The sequence below is a fragment of the Serinus canaria genome, chromosome 2 (genome assembly GCF_022539315.1).
Source record: "Serinus canaria isolate serCan28SL12 chromosome 2, serCan2020, whole genome shotgun sequence".
Lineage (NCBI taxonomy): Eukaryota > Metazoa > Chordata > Aves > Passeriformes > Fringillidae > Serinus > Serinus canaria.
In genome coordinates this window covers 19555613-19570113 of record NC_066315.1, presented here as the reverse complement: position 1 = coordinate 19570113, position 14501 = coordinate 19555613, and the positions used below count along the sequence as shown (strand labels likewise).

General features: G+C 36.4%; 1 protein-coding gene across 1 annotated transcript in view; it reads left to right on the top strand.

Annotated features, from left to right (window-relative positions):
- MALRD1 (MAM and LDL receptor class A domain containing 1) overlaps positions 1-10964 on the top strand; it is a 237004-nt gene extending 226040 nt beyond the window's left edge. Inside the window, exons 38-40 of the mRNA XM_030234818.2 lie at positions 8337-8412; positions 10054-10110; positions 10863-10964. Coding sequence (XP_030090678.2) covers positions 8337-8412; positions 10054-10110; positions 10863-10964 — 235 coding nt within the window. The remainder of the gene's footprint in view (positions 1-8336; positions 8413-10053; positions 10111-10862) is intronic.
- The last annotated feature ends 3537 nt before the right edge of the window (positions 10965-14501 follow it).

Here is a 14501-nt window from a genome sequence, read left to right as displayed (position 1 = left end):
CACAGAGTAATGGCCAACTGCCCAGGCTCATTGGTTTCAGCTTTTGAATCTCCCCACAGTCTTTCTTCATATGAAACACTAAGCAGAAAACGTGACTTTGCAACAAAAGGGGACCTTAGTGGGCCCCTGTCTGGAAACAATGAGCAATGGCTTGATTGCCTAGAATATTTTGATTGTGGAATTGTATGAGTATTCTTAAGTTATAAAATTTAGAGGTTTTTAGGATATGCCTTCAACTGACAATTCAGTATTTCACAGATATATTTACAAGCCTTCCTGACATCCCTCTGATAATCTCTGCTGTTTCTCTCCTTTGATAATCTCTGCTTTTTCTCTCCTCCCTGTTTATTTTTACTCTAATCCCTGTATGGCTTCTCTGCCTATTTCTCAACTTATTCTGCTAGATCTTTCTCTGCCAGCAAGTACCTAGCACTGTCCCTTCCTCCCTTTCAGCAATTCCTGTTGCACATTTCCTTGTTCATTTTTGTGCTGTTAGATTTTCCTCACCCTTCATTTTCTTCTCCAGAATTCATCTTCAAAGCTGTCTCTTTTCCTTTAAACTTGTTCTCTGCTATAGACTTTCCTCTCTTTGGGGATGTTGTTATCTCCCAAAGTATCTACTAAACTGTGCAGCTCCTGTCCTGACGTTATTGCTCCTGACATGTCTCCTATCTCTGCATGCTCCCCTGACAGGTAGAGCTGTCTGTGGACACAGAACAAAATGTTAAAGCAGAAACCTTTATTGGTTGTGCTTCTGTTAATTGAGTGCATAGCTTCACCTGCTTTCCTTGCATCTCCTTCCTCATCTTGAAAGCAGGAATAACATTTCCTTATCTATTTCACGGGGCTTTAAGATTTAATTCATCCACATTAATGCAACCTGCTAAGGCACACATATGGAAAACCACTTCAGAAGTGCGAGATTACTTGTATTGTAAGAACTGCTGCATCTTTCTTTTTGTGATTTCAATATTTATCTTTGAAAAAAAGAGTTTAATTTCTCAAAGCATGTTTGATACTGTTTCAATTTAAAAAGTAGTGGTTTCTTCCACTACTTCTTCTGTGCTCTCATTAAACACCCCCCTCTATGTTTTTCTTTCATAAATGTCTACACAAAGGTTACTGCATTGCCATTCACATCCCTTTTATCCCTAAATCTATATTTAAGGAATTTTTTTTCTTTTCTTGTAATTACTTATGCTACAAAAAAAAAAAAAAAAAAAGTAGTCTTTTTTGTACCCTGTTGCCATATGATGCTAAAAAATATGGTGCTATTAGGTATAAAACAGGGATGAATGAGAATCTTCTTAGTATGGCTCTAAGAATATACCACAGCCCTGATAAGCAGAGAACCAGAGCTGTGAAAGAGAGGATTAGACAAGCTAACAAAACAAAGCTCATTTTGGTCTTGATTGTTTCCATTAAAGCTTCCAGGAAGGTAAGTTATGATGATGGAAATTTTTGTGACTACAAATTTTGTGTGTTAGAAACTGAGATTGTCAAATCATTTTGCCCACACTACAAATATTTTTTTTATTTTCCTTGTTTTCAATCACAGTCGACTTAACATGTAAGTAAAAATGCTTTTATAGGCATCTTGCTAAGAAATAATTATTAACTAATAAATGATAATTTGTTTGATATTGGGGAAACAATGAAGTCTGAAATTTTGAATTTGAGAAGATAAGTTCATCCAGGTTCTTCCTCTTCAACTACCTAGTGCCTTCCATGATATGGTACACAAAAATCACAGCTGGAAACGTAGAAGTAAATTAAGGCAAGTTATTCCTGAACTGCTTAATCAGTAGTCAGAAATGACTAGTCAAAATGCAGCCAATGTTCACGTACTGAAGTTTGGATCTTTAGGTAAGACTTTATATCAAGAAGTGACTTGTGCTTGCATAAGTCTGTAAAATGTACAATGTGACAGCACCACACAGAGGCATGAGATTCTACTTCTGGTTTTTTTTAAGGGATTTGATGAATGAGAGGATTTTACTGGCACACAAATGATACTTTCCTACAGCTCATTTTTACTTGTGTCTGTTTCTAGCCCTCCTGAGCCATGTTGTTTTCTTAAAGTCTTTAGGCACTAGAGTCACTCTAGGGAAGCTTTCACATGCTTGAGGCCATATTTACCACCTTTTGATAAATTCTTTTGCTTGCTATTTTTATGTAATTTCTGTTAGTGTCCCCTTGCTTTACTGTATAGACCCACCCATGCAGGCACTGGCAGACAGTTCTCCAAAGGCACATTCAGAGCTGTAGGTATTATCTCACCTGACATCTTAAAATGTTGTGTAGGTCCATGTAAGTCTCAGGGAAAATAGTACAGGGATGTGCACAAGAGTTAGAGAGGCTTAAGAGTCCAATGGAACTCAGTTTTTTTTCATCAGAAAACCAGGTAGGAGGCAGTAGGGATAGACTGAGGACCCCACAGGTGATTGCCAGCTAGAAATTTGTCACTAAGACCAGTGAGAACCTAAGTCATATTTGTCCCTCTTCTTCTTCTTTGGAAACATTAATAGTGCCTTAACCCTCCCCTTCAACCCAGAATGGATGCCCTGCTTCCCTTTTCTATTTCCTTCTCCTTCTCCTTTGCAGAATTTAATTTCTGATCTGCAGGCTTTAAACACTCCTGTTAGTGAGTGGGAGTTTCTGGAAGTCATCATGTAAGTTTACTTCCTAATGGACAAAAGCAGCTTTACATGGCTTGGCAACAGCATACCTCATTACCATGACAGCATTCAGATATGTCAGATACTTCCCAGTCCCCAGCTGGGGATATGTGAAACTTTTGTATAAAAACCCCTAATCAGGGAAGCTTGTGAGTTTCTCTCATTCCTGTTTCCACTACAGAGATGATGTTCCCTAATCCAGAAGGGAAGGCTGCCAGTTGCTCCACTCTATCAGTGACATCTGTCCTTGCTGACCAAATAGAAGCAAAGCTTCATTTTAGCTTCCCTTTTTTTGCAGCTGCCTTCTAATGCTTCATTGTAATTTGAAATGTGAGAGTATGAAAAGTGACTTTCTGTCCAGCCAAGCTATGCCCTTTTACTGGCTCCAAATCAGTCAACATCCCTGGACCATTTCAGTTTGTTTCTTTCCTGTTCCTGAACTGTGCCATCCATTGCAAGGCCAATGTGCCACAGCTATTATCAGTTCTGTCAATCTTAATGAACACAGGATATTAAATTTTCCAAAGCATTTAACAATGTATCTTGTATCACACAAGCAAAAGAGTGAAAAACTGAGGTGTTATGAGAAAGCATTTTAAAATGGTAGAAAATCATGGAAAGAAAGGGCCCACAGAGGCCACTTTTCATCCTGCCACATCACAGACTCAATTGTATCACTCCTGAGTTCACATTTAAAGACCTCTAACAACGTGAATTTGATGGCATCCTCAGGCTATATCGGTACCTTGGGTAGAAAGAAGTTTGCTGTTAGAAAGTTATTTTCCAACTGCTGATATGTCTGTTTATCATTTAACTTCATTCCTACTCACCATGGGCAATAACAGATCATTCCCTTCCTCCTTGTGGAAAGCTTTTTGAGTTCTTGAAGGCAGTTGTCATGCCTCCTTACAGGCTGCTTTCTTCAGGGTAAACAAGCTCAGTGCTTTAGTCTTTCTCCATAGCTAAGGTTTACTTACAATTATGCAATTATCCCAGTTTCTGTTGCCAGACTTTCTGCAATTAGACCATACCCTTCTGGAGATCTGGTGTGAAGGAACGGGTGGTGTATCCTGAGGGAAGCTCTCCAAACAGATCTGAGGGGCTGCCAGAGGTCATTGCTGGCTGTGCCTCTTCCTATATCCCAAAGAGATAAACAGAATGACAGCACAATGACATTTAGTGAATGGTTTTCAGCTTGTGAACTGGAACAGAGACAGATACAGTTCATGTATAATGGGAGAAAAATGTGCGGTTTTATGGGAAAAAGTAAACCAAAATTTGGAAGCATTGGCCATGAATGTTGGTTGGGAATTGTTGCACTAGTCTAATGCTGCTCTCCAAATCCATTCATTCTCCTGTAGAGTATTTTTGTTCTGAAGGAGAGTGTTATAGTCAGAAGTTTTCAGTTTTTCTGAAATGTTACATCTGATGATCACCACACACAGGAAGGACTGCACAGAAACAGGAGGAAACACACCAAGGCACAGCCTGTCTCTGTAGTCTGCAGCCTTCAAGATCACAAAGATGAAAGTTGCAAAGCAGTGATTTAATAACAAAAAAAATTACTTCCCCAAGTGACTCAAAAGGTACAAAGGACAGACTTAGGAAACCCATACAGCACATTAACAGTTGAATCAAACATCCAAGTGGCCTGAACATTATTTTAGATGTAGCTTTTGGAAAGTCTTCTCTCCTTGCATCGTGCCTCCTATTTCTTTTATGGGATGTGCAAAATATAGCTTACTTCAGCAAACTTAAATTTAGTTGAAAAGGTTTTAAATATGCTTTGGAAATTAAGATCTTGAGTTTTAGTTTCTGTTAAGAACTGCAGCTTTAGCTCACCTATAAAAATTATTTTAAGGGATTGTTTTAATTAGTAGCTTAAAGGTAATTACATCTTTGGTCAACTAGGACTTTGTCATTATTGTTACAGATCAGATGATAAGCATTCCTCCAGTACTGTATTTCCTAAGAATCTGTGTTCTGTATGAAAGATTTGGTTTTGCTTTTAAAGGTATATTGAAAAGTACAAAATCATGAGCTCTTGCATCCAAAAAAATGAAATCTAGATACTTTAATTTTCCATTAACAAGAATGATGTTACTCAGCAGTCTGTTTATACACTGGTGGGTATTTTATGGAGCATAAAACTTCTTCCTGTCTTTGTGAAATTGTAGTGGAGAAACCTCTGACAAGGCAGTAGTTTTTGCTACTTAAGAATGCAGATGAGCTTAGCAAAGCTATGCCTAATGTTACCTCAACCTAAGATGATTAATTCTCTCCATTCCTACTGCGGTATTTCTGGTTATGCTAGAAAACCCAGCTCTCTCTAAACTACCTTACAGGCATATTTGAGTATTTTTTACTTTTTTTTTTAACTTTTTTTAAAACTTTTTTTACTGCAGTTACTACCTCATCCAGCTGATAGATTACAGCACTTGTATACACATGTGATTAAATTTTCTCTTACAAATTCTTTAAGATCTTTTAAGTAATTTGAAACTATTTTAGAAATTTTAAGGCTATCTATTGATATCCTTTAGAAAGTATTGCTTCCTTCATTCACAAACAGGGCTAACCATATATTTAAGTTTGTATAAACATATTTATATTTATGCATCTATGTGTTTATATATGGTGTATCTATGTGTAGCATAAGTTACATAAGGTAGTATATTCAAGGTGACTTTTGAATTTGGACAAAAATGTTCATAAGAACAGGAGTGAAATTGAGAAAGTTAATTTTCCACCTAAGTTTCTGGTGCATAAATTCAAATAGTGACCATATTTTGGGCCATAAAATTCCTATTATCCCTAAGATTCAGTGACCAATACATATGCTTTTCATGATTCAGATATAGAGTGGGAGGACACCTGAAATCTGCTGGACTCAATTTTATTGTTTGAGACACAGACAGGACTGATTTCAGCACTAAGCACAGTAACCAAAAACGTGTTGTTGAAGAACTTGGCCAGCACTCTGTTAGGTGCCCACAGTTTGGCACAGTATCCTTCTGGTTAGTTCTCCTCCTTGCAGAGGAAGCTGGAGATCTGTGTTCAGCACCCTCCTGCCCTCAGGACAGACCTAAGTACTCAGCAGTTCTTGCCCAAATAAGCTGTGTGTGTCTTGCACAAGCTGCTCGAGTTTAAAGGAGTGATGAAGGAGAGTCAGACCAATCCCCATCCTTCCCATTTGCTATTGGCACAGTAAGGGTAGTTCACACTGAGAACTGTGTGACCTGTGTTGTCCTTTGGAAGTGTCTCAACTGACTCTAAGGAGAACTGATTTGCTTAATTCCATTTCCTGCTTTTAGGCCATACAGTTGGTTTGTGATCTCTCAATGAGGCACCCAAATTAAGGCATGCAAGTCTGGCCCTTTGGGCACTAGTTTAGAAGCAGAGCCAAACTCCTTAAAAACTTCTCATCTGAGTTTGCTTCAGGCCTTAGATTTTGTGAGCCATGCTTTCATATTAGAGTAAAAAATAAATTTTGTACACATTTTCTAGACTTCATTCAGGAGGACTGAGATGCAAATATACACTTAGTAGGCATATAAATAATCTTTCACTGCTTCACTAAGCAAACTAAATGAATCAGAATATCATTATTTATTACAGTTAAGATTAGATCAAATGAAAAAATTAACTGGTTCAAATATTCAGCTCTCCCCATTGTTGTGTCAGGTAATCAAAATAAATTATGAGACTGGCATTAGAAGCAATTATTTTCTGACAGTCTTCTTGTGAAAAATTTTAGGGAGACATGTCTGGTTTAGTCTAAAATCCAAACTTAGTTTCTTGCACTGATTTAATCCATAAGGTAGACTATTTCTGTGCCTTCCTCCCAAGCAGTCATTCTGGTTTTAGCTATTTGCAACAGAAATCATTCAGTGTGTCTCCTCTGTGGTTCTCACTGAGGAACAGCTTCCCTTCCCACCCTCTCTGTGGGCTGTGCTCCTGTGACTGCCGTGGTCCTCTCCATCCTGCCTATCCCAATAACACAGAGCCTGTCTATCAGATTCCAGGGAGACATGGCTTCAACCACCTGCAGGAGCAGCTTTGGAACAGAAACACTTTTTAACACAACTAAATTGTTTCTTCATCATCAAGACTGATGGGAAGCTTTAGGGAAAGTTTTTGTCTTAGAATACTGTATATGCAGATTTCTATGCACACAAGGCATAAAAACTGTGGATAAAACCCAAAAAAACCTGAATGCATCACTTCAGAAGCAAAGACTAGCTTCTGCTTCATTCTTCAGTAATTTTAACTAATACATCTGTTGCTTTTTATGTAGTGTTGGAACAGCTTTGATGATTCTGGGCATCTCACTGCAGCAAAGACATTGAGGTGCTGGAGACAGTCCAGAGTAACAGAGTTGGTGAAGGGTCTAGAAATTAAGTCCTATGAGGAGCAACTGAGGGAGCAGGAAGTATTATGCCTGAAAAGAGAAAAGAAGGGTCAGGGTAGACCTTACTGCTCTCTACAGCTACCTGAGGTAGGAGATTGTGGCCAGGTGGGGGTGAGTCCCTTCGAGGAACAAGTGCCAGGACAAGAGGATGTGGCCTCAAGCTGTGCTAGGGGACTTCAGGCTGGACATCAGGGAGAATTTCTTCACCAAAAGGGTTGTTAAAGATTGGAACAGAGTGCCAGTGGAGGTGGATTTACCAAACCTGGAGATGGAAGGGGCTGGACCAGCTGACAAGGTGGTGATCAGTCAAACGTTGGTCTCCATGATCTTAGAGTTCTCTTCCAACATAAATGAGTCCATGGTTCTGTGATTTCAAGCAATGTGGAATATTAAAAACTAGTATCTATTAGGGGAAAAAAATTAGATCTAGGCAGCATGTTCCATGCTCATTCTGCTTTTGCAGAATAAACGTGATTAACTCCACAGGTCATAAGTGCTTCCAGAAAGAAATGGGGCATATGAAGACCTCTATCAAGAAAGCATATCTTTAAACCTCCAGATGAGGTAATGGACATGAGATCCATAAATGGCAAAATTTGTCCTAATAATCTATTATAATATAGACATTGTGGTAATGAACGAAAAATTTACATTTCAATACCTCAAGTGATTATTTATTCCTGCCTTTGTAGAAAAAGATATGGATAGAAAAAGCTTGTATAGCTTTAAAACTGATGCTGATGATTTTGACTCAAAATGCAAGTTCTTCCCCAATTAATTGGAAAAGTGGAGTACTTATAACAATGAAATAACTAAGGTGCTCTTAAACTTGGAGCCTAAGACCATGTTAATCACTGAATTGTCAGTGTGATAGCAAAACACAAGAAGAACATGATCTCTTTCCATGCAAAGGAATTATGGGAATGCAACTTTTAAGGTAATATTACATTTTATTTAATTTATAGAACTATACCTGCATTTAATAAATACTAAATAGTTCTATGCACATCCAGAAACATATATATATTTTTTGATGTAACAGATGAAAAATTATTATGTTTTCCTAGACATTATTTGTCCAGAATATTGGTTTAATTTCATTAATTTCAGTAGAGCTCAGTTATAAATATATTTAGCCACCTATTCTTTTGGACTCAAATCTTTTGAATTTTAATCTGTTTGGTTCTTTGATGGCCTGTGTGATATGGTGATTTTTATTCCTTTTTTTTTTCATTTGATTTCCCAAGGAAAGAGCAGAAAAATGCTATTTCTTCATTTGCCAATCCATTGTACAAAGACCTTAGACCATCTGGGAAAGTAGAGGTAAGCTGTCTGTATGTTCAGAAAAATGTGAGGTAGTCCTCAAATAGTTTTCCATTAAAAGAATGTAATCCCTGAGAGAATGCTATTTATTAAAATAAGTGAGAATTAAAAATTGACTCAATACTCAGATCAGTTTCAGTGCATTTTGAAAACATAGTAATAGTTGAAATCAGCTCAGTTTTGACAACATCTCAGTGTTTATAATGATCATGACTATGGGCTGATGATTTGGAGGAAAAAAAGTGTTTTGGATTAAATATTTACCCACACTTAGATAAGAATGAACTCAATGGGACTCATCTCCTTTTTTATCTGGAATACAAACAAACAAACAAACAAAACCAGAAAAAACATCCAAAAAAAAACAAGCACACAACAAAAGAAATACATCAGCAACAATAAAAACACAAAATGCATATTTCAGCAATCAAGTTGCCTTTGCACACTCACTTAACTTTAATAAAAGAGTTTTAGTCCTCCTCAGTACCTTAAACATACATCACTATTCCCATCATTGTAAAATTCACCTTGACACTAAACAAGCAATTGGCCACACACTTCCCTGGTACCCTTAGATGATCAGAATTAAGAAACTGATAGAGTAACAAAGACATTTTTGAGTAAAATATTTAAATGTGAACATATTGCAGCAAAATAACTAAAGGCAAGATTTAATTATCAAATTAGAATAACTAAAAATCATGTCTGAAATTTAACAAGAAATAAATTATTGAATTAAAATGAAGGTATCTCTGATATTTTGTTTATAATTTAAAAAAAAAAGGCAAAAAACCTTGGAATAAAAAGAAATAAAAAAGGACAATTTTTTTTAAAATATCCTTCCTGCCCTCATTTTGATACTACCCTTGTTAGCATTGAAAGAGCTAGGCTTGATTTGAAATAGAAAATAAAGCTTGTCCTTTGCACAGTCAATAATATGAGATTCCACTGCAGCTTTGAATAGGATTAACTCTGACATGCCATTTACTTTCTGTAAAAAGGTCCTTACACCTGATTTTAGAGACATTAGATCAAATGAATTCACTTATAGGTTGAAGTTTGTGAGAGCTCCAAGTTGGAAATATTCCCATCACAATCATGTCCAATTCATCAGGACATTTTTATTTTAGTTAAAATAGATTCCTGACAGGCTTCATTTAATAGCAAGTTGAAAAACAGAAGCACAGAGTCAGGAGAGACATTTTCATGGAAGACAGCCCCAGGCATTGTGATTGAAGTCCAGCCATGTACCAGAACTTCCTCTATTTTCTCTAAGACTGGGAAAATACATGTTTACACTAATTTTTCTTTTTAAAAGAAAACAGGCATTATGAGTATTCTCCAAGTCTGATGAGACTTAAATATGAATGTTGTATCATCAATCAAAAGAGCTGACAAAGCTCTTGTCTCCAGCAGAATACTCACAAGTTATGCCCTTGTGGGAGTCTCTGAGCTTCTTAAAGAACAGTTCTCCTGAACCTTCCTGAACACTAAAATCATGTGGGCTTAGCATAGCTCTACTCTTGCTCATGATACTGCCTCATAATTTCAGATCCATAGTGTTACCCAGGCACCACATGGCAGAATATATTCTTTTCAGCTCACTAAAAATATTCTGAAGCAGTTTTTTTCTTTTTATAGTCTCCTAGGTATGCTATCTCATCTGCTGTTCAAATCAGTGTTTCTCCATGGCATGAGGTATGTAATTATATATTTCTACGATGTGTGTTGGACTAGTAAAGGAAATTCATTTGCAAAGGAAAGGGAAAAATGTCTCTTAAAGTTAATGGTATATATATGTATATATATATATATATATATATATAGTTAGCACCTCTGGAAATTTGAAAAAGATTACTGGGGCTGAACTGGTTGGCAAGGAACTCATAATAACAATTCTAGTAGTGTTGCTCTTCATAGCTACTTGGTACACCAAACACTAAATCAGTAAGTTTCAGTCTGGGCAGATGCTGAATAAGAATTACTGAAATCAGAATTACTGAAATCCTTTGCTGAAGGAAAGGTTCATATTATCTATTTTCTCATAATTTTTCAACAAAAGTAATTATAACAATTTTCTTGTATAAAAGGAAATTACGATGCCATGTACCAAAATTAGTGACCCACTGCAATTACACTATTGTACAGAGATTGCCTAAAATAATACTAAATGTATGTTGGAGCAAGGGCTCTGGAGACAAGGGAAAAAAGGTGGAAGCAGATGCAGAAGTAGTTTAAATTACTTGATCAGGGACATGTGGTAGGTAATTGTTTTGGTGGATCTATGCTAACTTTATTCAGCTGAAAGTCTGGTCTAAAAATGTTTCAAGATTTTATAGTTTTCTTTAATATGCTACTCTTATAATGAATCTATAGCCATTTGTATATGCATTTTAAAAAGTAATTTAATCACCTGGATTTTAAATTTCATTCTATCTTCTTCCTTTTAGTATCTGTTTAATGAAAATGTGAATGCTACTTCATTTCCGAATCCTCTCTATGGTGTAGCAGCAGAAGACATGGAGAAATTATGCAGCTCATTGAAAACTTAAACACAACACAGGATCAACAGTGATCATAACTCTCTGCCTAAAGATTTGTTATAAAATGTGGAAGTGTGTCATGATACTACAGTACTTGCAATATGAATTAATAACTCATTACAGAATAACTTTTATTAAAACAATTACGTTCAGAAAATAAATTCATGTTGAAACTGGAATCTATACATAAATAAACCATAATTATATATAGTCTTCTGTCATTTCTCTTGGTGCAGAAAGCAATTGATAATTATGAGTTCATTTTACACTCTTACAGTTCAAATTCTAATATGTTAATAAAATGTTTAATCTAATCCAGATTCTTTATATTTGGGAATCATAGTTTTATGTCCATTATATGAGAAATGATAACTTAAATATTTCTCTAATTTTGCATTAGAAAGGGATTTTAACCCACTCTTAGTGTTCCAACATCCAGAAGCAAAAGAAAAGACTTCATAAAATTGGAAATATATCAAACTAAACCAAGAGTGGTCATGAATCACAGATCTGAATACTTGCTCAGCATGTGATTCATCTATGTGACACACCAGTACATGCACTTATTTTTAAAAAATATTTTAATATTAACCGTGATAGTTATATCTGACCAAATTTCCCTCTGGTCAGCTCTACAGTTCTGTAGTTCTGACCACAGAGCTCCTGATAAATTTAGCTTAGTGGTTGACAGAGGGTGGAAACTGGCATGTTCAGGAAACCATATTTCTGCTGAATAGGTTGGCCTCCCACACAGCTAAAACTTATGTCAGCCCATGCCTCCATGAGAAAGATATGGGGGAAGAATTCTGGAGTGCCTTGTGATTTCGACTGCCATCCTCTGTGGTACCAGGCATAGCTCGTAACAGTGTTTACACTTTAAATAACCTGACAAAATGTCATCTTCCATAATACCCACTTGCATTACATGATCATCATTTTTAGCTTGAAGGCTTAAGTGTTCCTGCTGTGCCTGTGTTTTCTCCCTTACTGTATTTCTACAGCCTGCCTAATTTTAAACCCATTGGCAAGTCTGAAAGTTACTAAACTCCTACAAATTGAATAAAAACAGACATCTGCACTGTAGATGGTATCTCTGTTAATACCTTTATTCAGAGAAAGCAGAATTGCTTGACTTTTGGGACTCCAGACAGAAAAGCATATTGATGCCTGCCTTCATTCCATCACACACAGAGCTTCTTGGTTTGGGTTTGTTGTTTTGTCTTTCTTTCACTTTTTCTTTGTAGAATAAAGATAACCTATATCTTTCTATATATCTATATATCTTTCTATATATCTCTGTATCTTTCTATCTTTCCACCTGGGGACACAGGTTTTTGTCTGACTGGCATATTGTTTCATGGGTAGCAGGAATTGCAAGGCATGATGTTTGCCCATCATTCTTCCCATACCTTTCCAGCAATATGCTCACAAGTGCCTCTCTTCTGCATTCATACACTCACTTGCCTTAATGCCATCTAGGTGAAAGTTACCAAATGTTACTCATTAATGTTTTAAATAAGAAAATGCACTCACACATGCTGTTTTCTTTCTGAAACAAGTTTAGTGCGACTGAAACATAGAATTTTTTTATTAAACTTCTACCTGTTAGGTTGAGACACAGAGAACACATTTGATCCTGGAAAGTGCCAAGTGTCTCCAGCTCCTCAACTCTGATATTTTGGTAAATCTGTGTGAGATGATTGATCTCTGTGTTACAAACAGGCATTGAACATCCTTACATGGTCAAGCCCATGTACTCAAATTCTCTATTTATTCTGCAATAGACTAGCTCTACTTGCAGAATTCCCACTAAACACTGAAATGCTGGTTATACTATAGTTCTTAAACCTCCATTCATTGTGTCATGCTATGTGTATTTGTAAAAAATTTCAGTAATGAAAAGAATAAAATTAACAATGGACGAATTTTATCACATTCTCCTTTATGAAAAGAAAACCATTTATTTTACTGTTTATGGTATTCATCTTTTAATGTCCCAAATAAAAGTAGATGATTATAAAGAATTGTTGTAAAATAACTCAGGGAACATCATATTACTCATCAGTAATTATCTTCTGAGAGAACTGTGACTCTTCTGCATAATGTCTGAAACAAGGTAGGCCTTTTATCAAAATAATTTTCAATTTTTATCACTGACAGAATGCTTACAAAGAAAGTGCTGAAATTCAGATTTTTAATCTTATTTAACTTCAATAATTTTTTTCTCTTCTTATTTCATGAAAAATAAGAGATTTAATTATATTCAATATATGGTTATTTTTTCAGCTTCAGACAGAAATGTTTAAGACAAAAAATTAACTTTTTATTTAATTTTCTGAAATTTTTCAATACTGTGAACCAAATTCATAGAATTCATATTCTCAGTCATCCTTTCCACAGTTTCAATTTCAAAATCTAAAGAACAAATCAAAAGGCAATATACAGGATATAAATGTATAGGATAAGATATTGTTAAAATTTTTACATTTCTTCTTCCTATATATAATATCCCCTGACTAAATACTCTCTGTAAACTTATGCTGATATTGTCATAAATTTTATGAAATAAAAATTATTTGTTTCCAAGTGACCTGTTTTCTGGGAATAAATTACAAGATGGACACTCTACACAGACAATGAGTACTATACTTGATGTAATTTAAACATGTTTATACATCAATGACCCAAGGGAACGGCAGAAATAAATTACAATGTAAACTTTTAACAAACCCAATACCACTTTCAGCATGGTCTATATGGTCTTCTCACAGTAGTTTTGCTTCTGAGGTCTCACAATCATAAAGAATACAAGCATCCATGTCTCTTAGATTTGGCTAATCTTCATTTCAAACCAAGACTTATTTATGGTACATATCAACAATCATGTTTCATGCACAGATGGCCAGGGCTTGTCTCAGAAAGGATCACTGTATTTGCAGCTTGTTCCCATACTTGCCTCGACATCTGCCACTGGCTGCTGCTTTGCAGTTTTGGAAGAGGTGTTGAAGGGGAGCAGGATCTTATCCTCTGTTTGCGAAACCTGAAGTACAACATGTGGCTGTGAATCTTTCTCCTTGCCAAAACTGAGGGCTCAAGCCTTGTTCAGAGCTCCCCTTTGGGTGCAGTGGCTGCACTGGTGCAGCTGTACCTGTGTTTTGCACAGCTGTCCCATGCCTCCAGGTTTTCCTGCATCTGCTGCTCATTACAGTGGATATGCCCATGGGTGTAGTCCAGGGGTTTGCTCATGGTGATTTTCCCTCATCCTTTCCCTGCTCCACCTGTAGCAGCCTGATGGCTATGCAATGATAAAACTGATCAATCACATGATCTAATTTTGAAGGTGTTATGGTTTTTATCTAGAGGATGAATTAGGTGGCATCCAGAAGTCCTTTTCAACCTAAATCTACTTGTAGTCCTACCTTTCCATGGTGTTGGTGGCACCCAGCTCCTCTTGACATCATTACCCTCATTAAGTTGTCTCCAGCCTGTGCCATGCATAAGTCTGCTTGAGATCCTTCTGAAACCAAAGGTGTCCTCAGCTCCCCC